Source organism: Ascidiella aspersa, chromosome 2 (assembly GCF_963924565.1).
Source record: "Ascidiella aspersa chromosome 2, kaAscAspe10.2, whole genome shotgun sequence".
Classification (NCBI taxonomy): domain Eukaryota; kingdom Metazoa; phylum Chordata; class Ascidiacea; order Phlebobranchia; family Ascidiidae; genus Ascidiella; species Ascidiella aspersa.
In genome coordinates, this window is record NC_139448.1 from 31,937,371 (window position 1) to 31,953,588 (window position 16,218).

A 16,218-nucleotide genomic window follows, 5' to 3' on the forward strand; every position below is an offset into this window, starting at 1 on the left:
ACTGTGGACTTAAGTTGTTCCATAAATAACTTGACTGGTACTTAAGTCATTTGTAAATGATGTTCTTTACAACACTGCTTCCAGAGCTAAAACACTTAGACCAACCTAGATTTGTTAACAGGTTTCCGCGGGGTTCTGAACATCATGGAGAGGTGGGGAGGGGAAACGGTGCGGGGCGGATCAGGTGTGACGCGTCACAGCAAGGCACAGAGCCGTCTAGTGTCGGCTATGAGGGACACCTACGACTACTTTAACTCGCCTAGAGTCAAGTTTCTCGTCCATGCGGTAAGACACCCGACGACCTTGTAGGTTAAGTAAAACCTTTCGTGATTTCTCGTCAACGCGAAGATAGCAGGACAAAGGCTTAAAATGTAAAGTTTAAAATATTTTTTTCAGTATAGTTATCGATGTTTTCTTTTGTGTATTTTGTCCGTTATGCTTTATAGAAACCATGGCAGACAGATCGTTGTAATCTGATCCACCACCGGAAAATTGTCCAACTGTCGATAGCCAACTATATGTTGCAATATATGCATTATACATTTTTTAAATATAAGCATAAACATAATAAAAGAATGAACTTTTGTTAGATAACTCGTAAACATATGCTACAGTCGAAATTTTATTACGGGTTTCTCTAACAAAGCACCCCCCAGTACAAGAACAGTACTAGTAAACCATGCTACGCATTCTATAAGGTCTTTAAAACTAGATCCGGATGTATAGATTCCAACGCCCTAAGACAGTGGGTCCCAAACTGTGGGCAATGGCCCAGTAGTAGGCAACGAGACCATTTTTCAAGGGCCGGAGCTTATTAAAAATTCTGCAATTATACATGTTTGGATTTACTAAAATAATTGTTAGCATATTAAAAGTTTTTATGACTTTCGTATCTCTACACAAAAATGTAGAAGGGGTATGTTTTTGAACCAAATTTTGTCATTTTTGTTTTCCGGAAGAATCCACAAAACATACTTGGGTTGTAATAGGTTCACCCGTTTATATGTTGTATACATCAATACACTGTGTCTTTAGTTTACTTCAAATCTGTTCTGCAATCGCATCACTGTATTTTTATTTTTATTTGCTTCAGCGAGTTTTAGTTTTCTGTATACGGCGTTAATTAGCCCGAAAGTAGTTTTCAACCTAAGTGCGTTGACAGATGTTCATGACAATCGTCATTAGTCTGATGAGCTACTACCTTTTGACCGATAACACGAAGTTCAATTTGCCTGACACGCCGTGTTTTGCGATATCCATCGTTCTGTTCAGCTACTTTTTCGGTCTCACGGTGGACGAACTGCGTCAGGTAATACAAAGCCAGGCTTTCGTGGTCACAACAAGGGCCGAAATCGACTTTAAAAAAGCACGATGTTGTGATTTTGGTAGCTTCTTTGTGGCAGTCATATAAATGACAATTTTCCGCCGCTTTAAAGTAGTTACCAATGTTGATTATTTGATCATCCACGTTAACCCGTTTTTAAGAAGTAGACTTCTTGTTAAAAAGTGAAATCCTTGTTGAGAATGAAACCCCTTGTTAAGAAGTAAACCCCTTGTAAAGAAGTACAATTTAAAATTTAAAGACCCAAGTAAAGTGCATAATTGAAGGAATAATTATCGTTTAGTAAACACCTGTAAAAAACGTACGTGTTAAAAAAAACCTATGCCACTGGTTTCGGGTTGCATTAACATACTCACCCTGTATATAGTTACTTATAGTCTTATATTTCTTATAAACCCAAATTAAAGTCTGAGTATTTCAAATTATGACACAAGTTAATCTATGGGCCCAAAAATAAGTTTTTTTTTGTCTTTATTCAATTTATATCCCTATATTAAATAAATTGTAAAATATGTAAACGAGTATAAATGTAGTATTAGGTTATAAAAACTATAGTATTCAACCTATGTCCGACTCTAGCAAAATAAACCGACTGAGAAAACCCTGGTTACCAACGCGTTATACGCAGTTTTGCTGTCCCTGACTAGCCAATACTTTTTAGCTTGGCACAAGCGAAAGTAGGACCGCTTGGGGAAAGCTGAAGGCCTGGATTGCTAGTCCCTGGAACAAAATGGACCTTGTGCTGGTCAGCTGCTACTTCACAGGTGACATTTTGTTTTGGAGTGCTAAAATAATAGGCTGGTTCACACTAGACGCGTTAACGTCTAGCGTTATCGTCTGGCGTCTAACGGCTAACGTCGTTCAGTTCACACATAACGCGTTGCCAGCGTTAACGGCAAATTTCCTCGCTTCTAACCGAAAGCGTCAAAGTTGAAATATTTGAACTTTTCCGCAACCGAAAGCGTTTTTCAAAAACGTTTTACGTTAACGTTAGACGCGTCTAGTGTGAACCAGCCTTGACTGTTATGCTTTATTCTAAAAATACAGAATAGTAGACTTCAACCAACGGTCAAGAACCTAAAACATATATGACTTTTTTGATGACGCCACATGCTTTTGATAAAAGTATCTGACTCACAGAAGAACTTTTTTTAACCTTTTTGCTTGACATAATAATGCCACGTTATAGCAAACATTTTTCGCGCTTCTCGCAAAGCTAATTTGGTTCTGTAATATTTTTAGCCCGTTTTGAGGTAATGTTTTCATAGCGCAAAGACCCTGTGCATACCATATGGCACTCTGTAATAAAAAATGCAAATTTAGCAAAAAAATTATTTGCTCATTATATGTTCTGTCTTTTAAAGAATTAAGAAAATAAATGACCCTTAATATATATTCAAATCACCATTTTTGCCATTCTTAACTAGTTGTTAAATAATTCTCTCACGAAAATACAACAAAAGTACGCAGTCTCTAAAAGGGTTTCCGACTCCTGATTTAAACTAAACAAACAAACTTTGTAGGAGATGGTTTAACTTTAAAACTTTTGATAAAAATAATTGAGAAAATGACAAACACATTATTATATCAAACGTTCCAGATGTAACCAGCTTCGCAATCGTTTTACAACCATTTGAATTTATATACCTACTATAACTTTTACTATATTTTTACAAGTTGATTTTGTTTTCTTTGTGATAGACCCTATTGCAATTTCGCAGCATTTTTAATTTTCCTGATTGTATACTTGTAGGCCCTGTTGTGTAGTCAATGAAAATGTTGGTTTGTTTATTTTAATAATGTTCGATTTCCAACCGTAGGTCAGACCATTATGTGGACCGGTGCCTATGACAACCAACTTTGGTACGTCGGCAAGACACTTCTTTGCATTGCTCTTTTCGCAATGTACATCCGGTGTTTTCAGGTTTATCTCGTCTTCAAGTACTTTGGCCCGAAGGTTTACATGATGCGAAAAATGGTGAGTTTAAAGTAGTTGTTCTTCACATGCGGTACACATTCAGTAGAACGTGAGAAACGTTCGTGTCTGGTACAAAGTTTAGAAAAATTGATCCAAATACAAACTATTGCGGCTGTTGTAAGGCATATTTTACTTATATATCTCTTGTCAATTAAGTTAAGCTATATATCCAAATGTCTGCTAAAAGCGCATTTATCGAGTTTATTTAACTCATTTTTGACTTAGTATATTAAGTAAATTTGGGGAAAACGTTTTCTTTCGTTTGTCAATGCATTACACAGAGCTGTTGCGCTGATCTATACTTTAGAAATTTAGGTATAATTCTTCAACGCGGTTATATTTCATGCTGTTTCAGTTGAAAGACTTGGTGGTCTTTCTCTCAATTATGGGTCTTATTTTTCTCTGCTACGGCGTCATACTTACTGCCCTGGACGACAAACCAAATGCCAGGTTTGTATAAGACAGTATTTACCAGCGTTGTGCTATACCAGTTGTTGTGTTTTAAGCTATTTCACATGATGCACCCTTTTGCTACGTTAAAATTATGTAGAAACCATAAATCAATGTTGTAAGCAAAAGTCCCAGACAGGTCGATTGGGGTAAACACCATGTTAAGTCTCAGCCTAAGTCATTGTCATAGCAAGTAATTTTCTTTAAAATTAAAAGTTAAATTGGTAAAATTGGTAAATTCGTTCTGTTGAGACCAGTTTTATGATTTAAAACAACAAAAGTCTGACGTTGCTTTTAACGTCTATTTGAGCCGTTATTTTCATCATTAAACTTATGAACAGATCCGTATATAGTGTTTCAAAAGTCTGACAAATCTGCGAAAAAACTGTTTCAGAGGCAAAGTCATTACAAAACTACCGTAAATGTTTTAAACAAGAAAACCTAAATAGATAAGTACCATAAAAACTCTGGCATTCCATCTGGTATTTCTGCAAACTAACTACTGTACACGTATATGGTTTAATATTGAAACATATAAGAAGGATGTGCCTAGCTAATATGTCAATTATCACTCAATTGGTTAAAAAAATGGTGCGTTCTCCTTGAAAGTTCACAGTAACCAACAAGGGGCTAGGATCCCAGACTGTTCTATTCATCAAACCACTAATAGAGTATTCCTGTCGCTATTTTAATAACAGTCACACCGATTTAATGTTTATGTGTAAGTATATCTTGACATGATTTTGCCATATTTTTTTTTATATTTATATTCAACATTCTGTAGTATTATAGTGTTGATAAGTTTGTGGTATTTTGTGGTAAAGTATTTAATATGCAGATTCAACAAAAAAAAAATTGGACACTTATTTCATGCAATGCAAGTAGGTTAGTGAATAAGCCCCTGGTCTTTTGTTATTCACCATATTTTTCAGGGGCAATAAGGAAAAAAAGCTTCGCATCAATAGCACAAGCTTAGATACCTTCGTACTAAGCTGGTATAACCACATTCTTCGTCGGCCCTACTGGCAGCTCTACGGAAATGGTTTGAACAACGCTTCCAAAGCTGTTCACGGTTGGAAAACAATTTTTGTTCAACAATTTATAATCCAGTTAGTTCAAAACTGATAATGTTACAGACTTCTACGAGCTGTTGAGAGTACTGGCCACGTGTTTTTACATGCTATTTTCCAACATCCTCATGCTGAATCTTCTTATCGCAATGTTCAGGTATATATGCTCCGTTTTGTGATCTTGTGAATAATTGCTTGTTAAAAAAGCAGTTGTATCTTTTGCTCGATTAAAAGAAAGTTAACCCACTATACTTACATGTATCCAGTGTTGTAATTTCCTAAGTTTTTTTAAGTCAATGTTTTTAAGTAACTGCCTCGACAGTAATGTAAAAGCCTCGATTAGGTTGCTTTAATTAAATACATTTTGAAATGTATGGGGGGGGGGGGGGCAAAAGTGCCCCTTTCATGAAAAATGATTTATTGCTTTCACAACGTTAAATATTATATAGGAGGGCTTGAGCTACGGAAAAATACAAAAAAATTCGTAAAATGACATGGTTGACATTTGTTAAAACATTTTTGGTACCATTTTAAGCCAATCTAGAGGGCGTGGCCGCAAAAATTTTTCGGGGGGAGTACCCCGGACCCCCCAATATTTCGGCTCGCTAAGCTAGCCTGCGGTCTATGTTGCCCTTACCATAAAAGTCGCCCCCCTTGCCTGAAATCGCTCCGGCGTCCCTGAACATAAGCTTTTAACTGTTTAAGGTACCGGGTACTTTTAAGACACCGAAAGTGGCATGTTTACAATAAAGATTATTGAGTTTCCAATCGCTGAAGCATTTCCTTGCTTGAAAATCCCACAAGCACTAATAAAGCATTCGCCCGTTTCAATTTGATAAATTTTGCCTATTTGATCATAGTAACGACGTAATTTGGTATTGGTTCGGATCAACTTTGCTTTTTATCCAAAACATCGCCATCGGAATAAACTACAAACTATCGGACTTATCTTAAATGTAATGTGGCGGTAAAATATTATAGTGATAACAACATTTCCTTGTTTCCGTTGTTGCAGTTACACGTTCCAGAACATCCAAGACCGGTCGGGAATCTTTTGGAGCTTTCACAGATTCGACGTAGTTGCGGAATTCTGCGACCGCCCCTGGCTCCCATCGCCCTTCGTGATTTTTGAGGACATCATCAGATTTATCAACAGCTTTCGAGATGTTCCCGAAACCTTCAGCCCGTTTAGTAAGGCGACGTTTGGTCGATAATTTTTTATCGCGAACGACTGATTTTTTTTGGTTTTCCATCAGCGCTGTGAACGACCTGGCGTGAAACCCAACTTATGGTTATTAGGAATGACACAAAACAGCACAGCAGGACGGTTCCACATGAGATAGATTCAACATTTCAAATAACTATTTGCCATAGTAAAAAAATAAAATCGCCTAAAACTAAAAACCGTTTCTGGAAAGTCAATAACCACTGTAGTGGAGTTCATCCTTTTTGAAACCGCAAACACGAAATCAGTTTTCTTTCGTCACTTAGTTGCAATCCCTTATACTTTAGGCCAAAATCCGATCCTTAAACCTTCAATTCATATTTGTTATTTGATGGTCACTTCGGATACCGAATTGTTTGAACAGAAGCATAGGTTATTTACGATGTGATCATCGTAGGCTGCAAAATATATACCTAAATACATTGCAATGTATATCTAAAAAGACTTTTGGCATAAAACTTTTTACCGTCTTATTCAATTCATAAAAAAACAAGAAGACTTTGCTTTTGTTTGTTTTCGTTACCTCACAAAAATGTTAAAATTTGTAAGTGTTTTGTTGCACTACACTCCAGTGTGGATATCACGTAAGGCAATCACTTGACTAAAGTGCACTTAAGGCATTGTTTTCAAATGACTTGACTTGACTTGGATTAGGCCATTCAGTCAAATGACTTTGGTTAAAGTTTGTTTGACACGATTTTATAAAATTGGTTTATTTATCTAATTTTCTGCACGTAGGCCCTACACAATTAGCTTGCTATATATCCTTATTTTTAGTTAAGTTATTGCTCATACTCGGACAAGTTTACCAATTTTTATGGCTTAACGTTTTATTTTGACATTAATGACTTGACTTGGAGTTGACTTGCTTCAATAATGATTTAACTGGTATCTGACTAGAGCAGTGGTTCTCAAACTGGGGTCCGCGGTCCTTTTGGGGTCCGCGAGACAATTTTCGGGGACCGCAAAGCACCTAACAAAAAATCAACACGACGCCCCTGATGAAGGAAACTTTTTGTGCAATAAAATTTTCAGGCAACTTTACTTTTCAAAACAAAGCTGAATATAGTTGCTCATTAAAGTTATTGTACACTTCGAGTTGAATTGTCCATTGTGACGTCATAGTGTTGCGCTGTGCTATTGAGAATTTCGTTTTCACAGGTTGCGTGACACTGTGGGCTGAACGGTCAATCACGGTTTTAAAACTGTTCGTGATTGCTTTACTCAAATAAAGTGATTCGTTAGAGGTTAACATAGCCGAGCAAAGAAGTTTAAATCATTAGAAACAAATCTTATTTTGTGTATATTTTTGAGGGACCGTGAGCAATTTAAAAATTTACTGAGGGGTAGTTGCGTAATTTTTTTTTTAAAGTTTGAGAACCACTGGAATAGAGCAACCAATGAATCGGCTGGGACTCATGTCATTTTTAAATGACTTGTTTACAACACTGTTAAACGTCACCACCCACCGACATAATAAAATTTCAACATATAGAAAAACCAGTTCAGAAGGAACAGAAGAGTGAGCTGTTCTCGTTCGAGCGTGACGTGCTGGAGATAATGCTGAAGGACGAACAAGAGAAGAAGAAGCAAAAGAACCTGCTGAATACCGTCGTTCAGATGTGCGTGTTGCGCGCCAAGTTTTTGCATGCTTATATAACAGGCTTGTTTAAGTTGCTAGATTGTTTTTATGCGATTAAAAGCATCATCGGGAGGACGATAAAGCGTTTCTTTGGCCCATACTGTGGATTACACTGAGCCGAAATACATAATTTCTCAAGAAACTACATTGCAAAGTTTTACTCAGATTTTTTAATTTTTAGTGAAGCTTGTTTCGTATGCTTGGAAAATGTAACCCTCAAAAATTAATTATGCTTTAAAAGGCTGACAAGGTTTGGATTGAATTTTATAGTTTTTGAAAATACCAAGCTTGTCATTTATTTGCAAAGCAGTTAAGAGAGTATGTTATTTTTACTAATATTAAGATATATTGAGTTATGGCTTTAAAAAATGGTTTAACCTACCTCTGTCGTACTTGGATAATTATATTGTCGCATTTTTTTTTTCAATATTATCCTAATGTATAGCACTTGAGCTTACATTTTTAAACTGTTAGAAATATATGAACTGGGGTTTTAGGAGTTGTTTAGTTTTTGAACCAAAATATGTTAACCCTACTTGCTTCTTTCAGACAAAAAGGCATAGAAGCAAAGTTGGAACACCTGCAGAACATAGAAATCAGCAGATTGGCGATTGGTAGATTACATTCAACACAGTCAACAACACCAAGTGCGGCAGACAAATGGGCATCAACCGCCTTGATCAAATCCACTTCGAAACCATGAAACTGTTGCCTTTTTTTTTGTTTGGTTACGTTTTGCTAACTAATCACTATATTGTACGATGCACAGCAATCTTGTAAATAGATTTGTTTGATTCTTTTAATTCAGTGGTTCTCGACCTTTATCGCGGCGACCCTTTAGCACCAAAGTTTTGGCGACCCAATTTTTTTTCGGTGATTTAGGAGGAAAGTGGGCAAAACATTATTAAGACTATATATAGCTTTAATGGATTCATATTGATTTAATGTGTCTCGCTATGTGTGTTTACTGCAGGGTCGACGCATGGGTTGAGAAACACTGTTTTAGTCCAAGTGGGGTCGTTGGTACAATAACATTACATTTAATTTTTTTAAATATGAAGGAAGGGCTATTCCCGATATAAGTCACTTTATCAAGTAAAGACTGTAAAGTTCATCTCAGCCCAATTATAATCCCGAATTTTTAGTGACCCGTCCTATTTAAAAATACATTTTGCCTTGCACGAAGTATTTTTTCATTAGAATGCGGTGAAATTGTTTAATGCAAGAAGTGTTTACGTTAAATTGCACTTAATTTTACGTAAACAAAGCGCAAATAAGTTATTTGTCCAGGTATGAATCAAATTTAAACAGTAAGTTTTAATAGTCCGGTTATATACCCTGGTTATTAGCACGCAGCACAAAGGTATTAAGCCTATATTGTAGAAGCCTTAATATGCTAGCTTTCCACTATTGGTGTATCCTAAATTTTTAACCAACGAAAACGAATAAAGAAACATCGGGGGACTCAACAACTAAACAGTGTAGCTCTCTAAAGTGCTTTTCCAAGTGGGGTCCGCGGACCCCTTGGACTCTGTGAGGAATAAGGGGTGCGCATAACATGTTTTGAATATATTAACGGATTATTATCAGATGGATCAAATCCTACGAGAATTATGGACATTAAATCATTGACAGCTCATATGCATTAAAAATAGTTTGAATGTTCAAGCAATTTTATTATTCCGTATTGATTTTTATTTTCCTCATTTTAGAAAATTAATGAGGTCCTTGATTAGCAAAAAGGGTCCAAGAGAAAAGAGATGAAAAAGTTTGAGAACCACTGGTGCCGACAATACCAGAACATTTATCAATGACACAATGGAAGCCTCTGGCGGGACTTTAACTTCAATCATGCCTTTTAGTATATTTGTGAATCAACGCTCCAGTCGCTTTTTGAAACACCCCATATACTATATGACTGCCTCAATAATATCTCTATAAAACAGAATGAACCTAAATGTGGTGTCATTAGGGTAGTCGAGGCCTCTTAACTAGCCATTCAGCTTTTCCAGGTATTTTGTCAAATAGCAACACAAACCTGATTTTTTTAAATGGCCGTATTTGTCTAATTGTTAGAATAAGAAAAATACGGCCGTTTACAAAAATCTAAATTTGTCCACGTTTTTTTATATTAAGTAGCATATGCGTGCGGTGTTATATAAAAAATATAAAATCTACACCACCTATATTTACATAGTTGGACTATTAAAACATAGTGGACTATTTTAATTAAAATTGGTGCGTTTAGTTTTGTTCCGCATTTGACTCCCATATTACAGTTCTGCACGTCTAATTGTTCAGTTTATAAATAGAACCGAATTACTAATCTCCTTATCCATGTGTATGGTTAACAGGATGCAGCGGGCAACGGTGCTATGATTAATTTGCAACTTAATTCTCTGAGACAACGCCGCGCTGTTAACCTTGCCTTTCTTGCATGAAATTCTTGGTTGGCAGACTGGTTTTGGTGAGCCATATGCCAGAGGCACCGGCTACGTTAAATTTACACACGAAGCAAAGTCGTGCAAGAGCAAGATATAAAATAAGGCAGTTAATGCATCTTCCGTCACGCTTTTGAGAACATTTACCGTTCAGCAGGAAGGTTAAGGAGGTTATTCAGATTATCATCGTAGGTATAGTGGCTGTGTTCAGGCTTTTCAGGCGACCCCGAAAGGTTTTAGGTGTTAAATAGAGTTCAGGACAAAGTACCGCAATAATAAATGGTATGGCAGCACCCTTAAGTTATATTCTCTTTTTGCCAATGACTCACCAGTAACCTAAAGTCTGCAGCTAGCACTTAAAGCATTCTTTTAGTTCACTTTCTGATTTTAATTAATTTTAGTTAGTTTGAGCTTAACGCTTTGTTGTAGGCCTATAACCAGATGGTTCGAAGCAATCTTATAATGACTTAAATCAATGACTTTAGTTCACTTAAGTAATTGTTTTCAAAGGACTTGACTTGACTTATGTCTTTTGGGTTTTGTTGACTAAAACGATTTGGAGATATCATTTGACTTGCTGAAAGTCATTGTGCCTAATAACTTGAAATAAAGTGTTTTTATTATTTTTTTAAAAAATCGGTTCTTGTCGTAAAATAATTTGCTTGCTATATATACTGCGTTTTTGGTATTTTTCAGTTAAGACGTTTGTCATAGATGGACGACTTAATCAATTTTAATAGTTTAACGTTTTATTTGTATACCCTACTCATGACTTAAAGTTGACTTGTTCACATATTGGCTTGACTGGGACTTGACTTTAGCAATTAGCCTAAAGACTGGGACCTGACTTGCTATTTCTGGCATTATAATCTTGGACTTACGTTATCTTTAAATGACTTGACGTAAATTTAGTCATTTCAAACTGACTTGTTTACATTCCAACACTGTTACGAATGAAACGACAGTAAAAAGTCACTAGATGGCCTGAAATAGATGAGAGTCAGCACTGCATTATTGGTATTGCACTACACAGCCTTCGTCTCATCCTGCCAATTTCTTCGTAATATATCGGACATGGGCCTACGTATGAAGGTTATTTCACCTGCTTGACGGTGTCTGACTCATGTGAAAAGCACATTTTTTCTTTTTTTTTGGCGTTTTGTTTATTTATACATTAGTTAGTGGTGTTCAATTAACTGTATTTGTTTTGTCTGGCCCGTTTTTGTTAAGTAAGTTTAGTCTTAAAAGGGTTGAAAATACTACAATAAATCGTTCATTAAGTTAAAGGGGCAAATTTTTCAAGTTTGATGTGAAGAAACTCGTTAACAGAAACCTCGTATTTTCTATTCTAAAAAAAGGTTACGAGAATAATTACAAGCAGGAAGAGATGACCAAGTATTACAGTTATTAATTAAGCAGCAATTACACTGTTGCAAAGTCATTTTAAATTGACACAAGTCCAAGTCACGTCATAATTACAGCAAGTCATTGTCAAGTCCTTGTTATAAAAAATAAAACGTATACACCTATCAAAAATGATAAAATAGTCCGATTATTAGCAATACCTCACCTAAAAAACAAAAACGCAACTTATTGCAACGCTAAAATTAAAATAAATAACCCAATTTTATGAAAAAAATCGCGTAATAAAAACAACCTATTGCAACTCAATTCACTTGTCCAAACCACTTAAGTAAAGTCAAGCCATTTCACCTAAAAGACTCAAGGGCGGTTAAGCTATTTGAAAACAGTAATTCAAGTGCATTTAGGTCAAGTCATTGACAAGTTATTACAACACTAAAAGTTACAGCCGTTATTGTATATAAGGTAAGCTCAAAAGGCAAGGGATGTTCCATTTTCGATTTGCATTGCGTATAATGATAATGTGCATCCGTCTTAACACAGGAACTGTCGCCAGATACGAAGAGCACAGGTGGCTATAGGGCCTTCGACACAGGTGCCTTTCAAGCCTTAGTTACCGCTTTGTTTTGGTTAGGCGTTTGCTTGCTCGTAATAGAATCAAAGCAGTTATAGCAGTGTTGTAATAACTTAAAAGTTGGTTTAAGTGCTCTTAAGTCCTTCAAACAAAGCCACAAAGGTTATAAAAAGATCTAAAACAACTTGAAACAGACTTAGATCCCAATATAAACGCTAAAAATAAAATAATATTATTAATTTATCAACTCTTGAGTCCTTGATAAAATAATAATTTTATTTTTTATTTTCACCTTAGATTTAAGTCACTTAAAAATAAGTGGTATGCAACACTGTGATACACCTTTGCTGCCATAAAGGTCGAATCCTTTAAGAAAAGCTTTCAACTCAGTCAAAAAGAGTAAAGGAAGTACATGGGGCTGTCTATGCTTTTGCAGAAGTCGGAAAGTCAAGAATCTACAATTAAATAGCCCCCGGGAGCGACGCGCGGTAAGCAAGTTAGCTAGATCGGCTTTTTTTCAGCAAGTCTGCCAAATCTGCCTATACGATCAGTGCTAGATCTCTGTTGTGTATCAACAGCCGACGGCCAGACAGTTTGTAGAGATTTTTCACCGGCTTTAAAAAGGTAGCAAACACCTTACGTCAACGACTGTGGATTTTTGCTTTTTAAATGATGGATCTATAAAAAAAATATTTTCACGGTATATTGCGAAGAAAGGGTGGACATTGAAAAATAGTAAACACTTCACTTGAACGTTTTCGCATTCATTGTATTTATTTTCGACGAAAAACATTATTTTATCAGATGGCTATCGACAGAAGTTGTACGACAGTAGATGAAGTTCGAGTGTATAACCATAGTTGTAAGGCCTTTTTGGTTTAGTCGCCTACTTTTTTGCTTTCGTTTTCTGTAAACGTAAAAACGCCTACTGCATGTAAAAAACAAAAAAATTACAGATTACCGTACAATTTTATCCTTATACATATATGCGAACGCCTGTTCAACCAAAAGTCAGGAACGCGATATAACAAAGTGTGATTCTTTTCTGGTACACCGAGTTGAACAACTGGTCTTTTAAGCAATGTTTTCTTAGATGGCTGTTGGTATCTACCGCGCAACTTCAGGCATCCAGGCTTATAACGTTTAACAACGCCGTGTGTATTTGATATTTGTCTTGATTGATGGCCGCGTGTCACGCAGACCTAGAGCCGTTTTCCTTTTTGTTTTGCAAGCCATTGTTTAGCTGTTCGGGTGTCGCGCTCATAGCAGCAAATAAGCGCAGGCCGCATTAATCAAGTTCCACTTGCGCTGATGTATTTATGTTTACAAAAATTATGAGCCTATAGTTTGAATCATCGCAATGCTGTGAGTCAGGGTGGCAAGGACGTATAAACCTATTCCGCAAATAGGACAATAGAAGCGCTGTTTTTTCGTGCAATTTGGGTGCGAAAGCTTACGTAAAGCAACCGTAGTTCTCAGTAATAGAGATACATGTCGAATAATTATATAGGTTTAGGTTTTTTAATGAATGTATGGCGGCTTGCCTACGAGAGTTTTTCGTCGCTTGATGTTCTGATCATGTTTTGGCATTTGCCGCTTTTTAAATGACACACGTTGTGCCCTGTGTCAAATCAATTAAAATTAATGTAGTTAGATATTGCAGCTTATGGATTTTTTATTAAATCTGTATATAGTCCCCAAATTTATCCAATGAATTCAGTATGGCTATCTCCTTGCAAGGAAATATCTATTGAGGGCAGGGTTTCTCAACCAGGGGTGCGAGGGATGTTCCTGGATACGGACACAAAAGGTGTATCACTCAGTTAAATGTAAAACTAACTCACATTTTAGTATTGTGTTCCTGTGTTATCAGTTACTTGAATAAAAATAAAACTACCTAGGTTTTGTTGTTTAAGCCAGTGGTCGGCAACCGCCGGTACCGGTCCGCGAGATGTTTGTTACCGGTCCGTAGCAGGGTTGTCAAAATAAAATTTTGATTTAAACAAAAAAAATGTTTTTTTGATTTAACTGTACGTACACACCTAAAAAAGTCCAAAACAATTAATTGTGTTTTTATATTCAAAACACATTAACTTTTGTTTAAATATACATCACGGTTGATCGATATGATAAAAAATCACAATTAGTATCAAGTTCACGTTGAGGATCAAAACAATTAGTGTGCTGTGACCATATGAGTTACATGGCACGTTCGCAAAATCCAAATATGCATGTATTTTTATTGCAAAAAGCCAATCTGGCATGTACGTATGAAAGTTTTTGTATTAAGTAACTTTAGAAAGTGTCGTGTAGGGTATGCATGATAAGGGGATCTGAAATAAATTATTATATATAATACAAACTGGGACTTTAAAAGAATGCTTTATGTATCTTTATCAATTAAGCTGGTGTAGGAATGCGTAATAATGGTAGGCCATTCAAGTGTAATTTCATGGTACAAGTGTAATTTAAGATAAAACGTAAATGCCAAAAAGTTTTATTAAAGCCGCGGTTCAATTGCTTGGCGGCCTAATGCCAACGGCGGGTTTCATGAGGTTCAATAATTCCTAGATGGGAGCATCTTTATGCGGCAAAACAAGCTTAAAGTTTGCATTGAAAAAACTTCTAATAAATTTCCTTTACTGAATATTTGTTGTTTTTTGAGGCCGGTCCGCGACAAAATTTCAGTTTTAAACCAATCCGCAGTGCAAAAAAGGTTGCCGACCCCTGCTTTAAGCAATTCAAGAAGGGGGTGCGAGAATTGGTTGGTGATTTGAAAAAGGTGCAGCAAGGAAAAGCGTTAAGGAACAGTGATTTGGACTTAGAGTATAATTACAATGCGATCATAATCTCTAAAAGCAAATATGATGTTAAAAAAGTTTTTTTCATTGAACTTAATTAAGGGTGAAGTACGATCTTGATTTGATTAGGGTTTAATCATGTGACAATACAGTTTTTTAAAGCGAGTATTAGACGGGTGCCAAACACAGTGTTCATTTCTCGAAAGCCTGGGCTATTTCAAGCTTAAGGTTTTCGTTATGACGTCGTTCATAAGTCAGCATAAAACGTTTTATATCTTTTCTGCTATTTCTTCGTGGATATATATATGATTTGCGTATATATTTTGCAGTATAGTTCACTTAAGTCACTGTTTTTAAATGACTTGACTTGACTTAAGTCTTTTGGGCAAATGACTTGACTTGACTTAAGTCATTTGGTCAAATGACTTGGGAAATAAATTGTTTTAATTAGGCAATTAATTATAAAATTGCGTTATTTAGCCCAATCTTTGCACATAAAATAATTTGCTTGTTATATTGTGCTTTTATGTTATTTTTGACTTGAGTTGCTCATAATAATCGGAGGAGTTTGTCGGTTTTCATAATTTAAAGTTTTATTTTTTTTGACAAGGGCTGGACTTGAAGTTGACTTGCTCTAATTATGACTTGACTGGGACTTGACTTGGGCAACCGATGACTTGGACTGTGACTTGACTTGTTATTTATTCAAAAAGACCTGACTTGTACTTTGTTTTACGAAATGACTAAATGACTTTACAACACTGATATTTTGCATAGGTTTTATAACAATGTGAACGGTTAAAGAGGTGAGGATATAGTTTGTCCAGTCATACATCTCTTTAAAACTGCTTTATTTTTAACCGCGCTGTATATGAACGCAGTGCAAGAGTTTACATGAATAATAAAGGCTATTGTTTAAAAAGCGCGCATATGAGCTGTTTGCAGGTGGTTCTAAAAAGTCGCGTTGTTACACGTTGGCTTAAAAATAGGTAACACTTTAGAAAAAGTCAAAAGTACAAACGTACCGGTATCAGTTGCAGAGTTCGTTTTGCACGCAAGGCTTAGGTGTGGTCAAAAATTTGTTCCAGTTGGTTTATTTAACAATATAACCGAAATTAGGCTGTGTGTTTTCAGCAAGAAACAAGTGATAAAGATCTAAGTATATAAGGTGTTTACAAGTATAGTATGGAGACGCTGTGGTTGGATTTTGTTTGTTGTTTAATCGATAAGCGTTGGACGTTTAGAAAGATTTCCTCCTACCCTATTGCTATTGTGTGGGTATTTGCTCTTTCAATTGGCCGGCACAATGGCGCTTTAAATTTGTTGGTCACGT

General features: G+C 36.0%; 1 protein-coding gene across 1 annotated transcript; it reads left to right on the forward strand.

The window, feature by feature from the left end:
• Nucleotides 1–178: 178 nt before the first annotated feature.
• Nucleotides 179–8,748, forward strand: LOC146164937 (transient receptor potential cation channel subfamily M member 2-like). Its single transcript, XM_083382684.1, has 10 exons — nucleotides 179–285; nucleotides 1,163–1,309; nucleotides 2,004–2,106; nucleotides 3,163–3,320; nucleotides 3,676–3,770; nucleotides 4,703–4,842; nucleotides 4,907–4,997; nucleotides 5,856–6,031; nucleotides 7,561–7,687; nucleotides 8,257–8,748. Exons 1-10 carry the CDS (start codon nucleotides 229–231, stop codon nucleotides 8,408–8,410), a joined length of 1,248 nt encoding a protein of 415 aa, XP_083238810.1. The 5' UTR covers nucleotides 179–228; the 3' UTR covers nucleotides 8,411–8,748.
• Nucleotides 8,749–16,218: the final 7,470 nt, after the last annotated feature.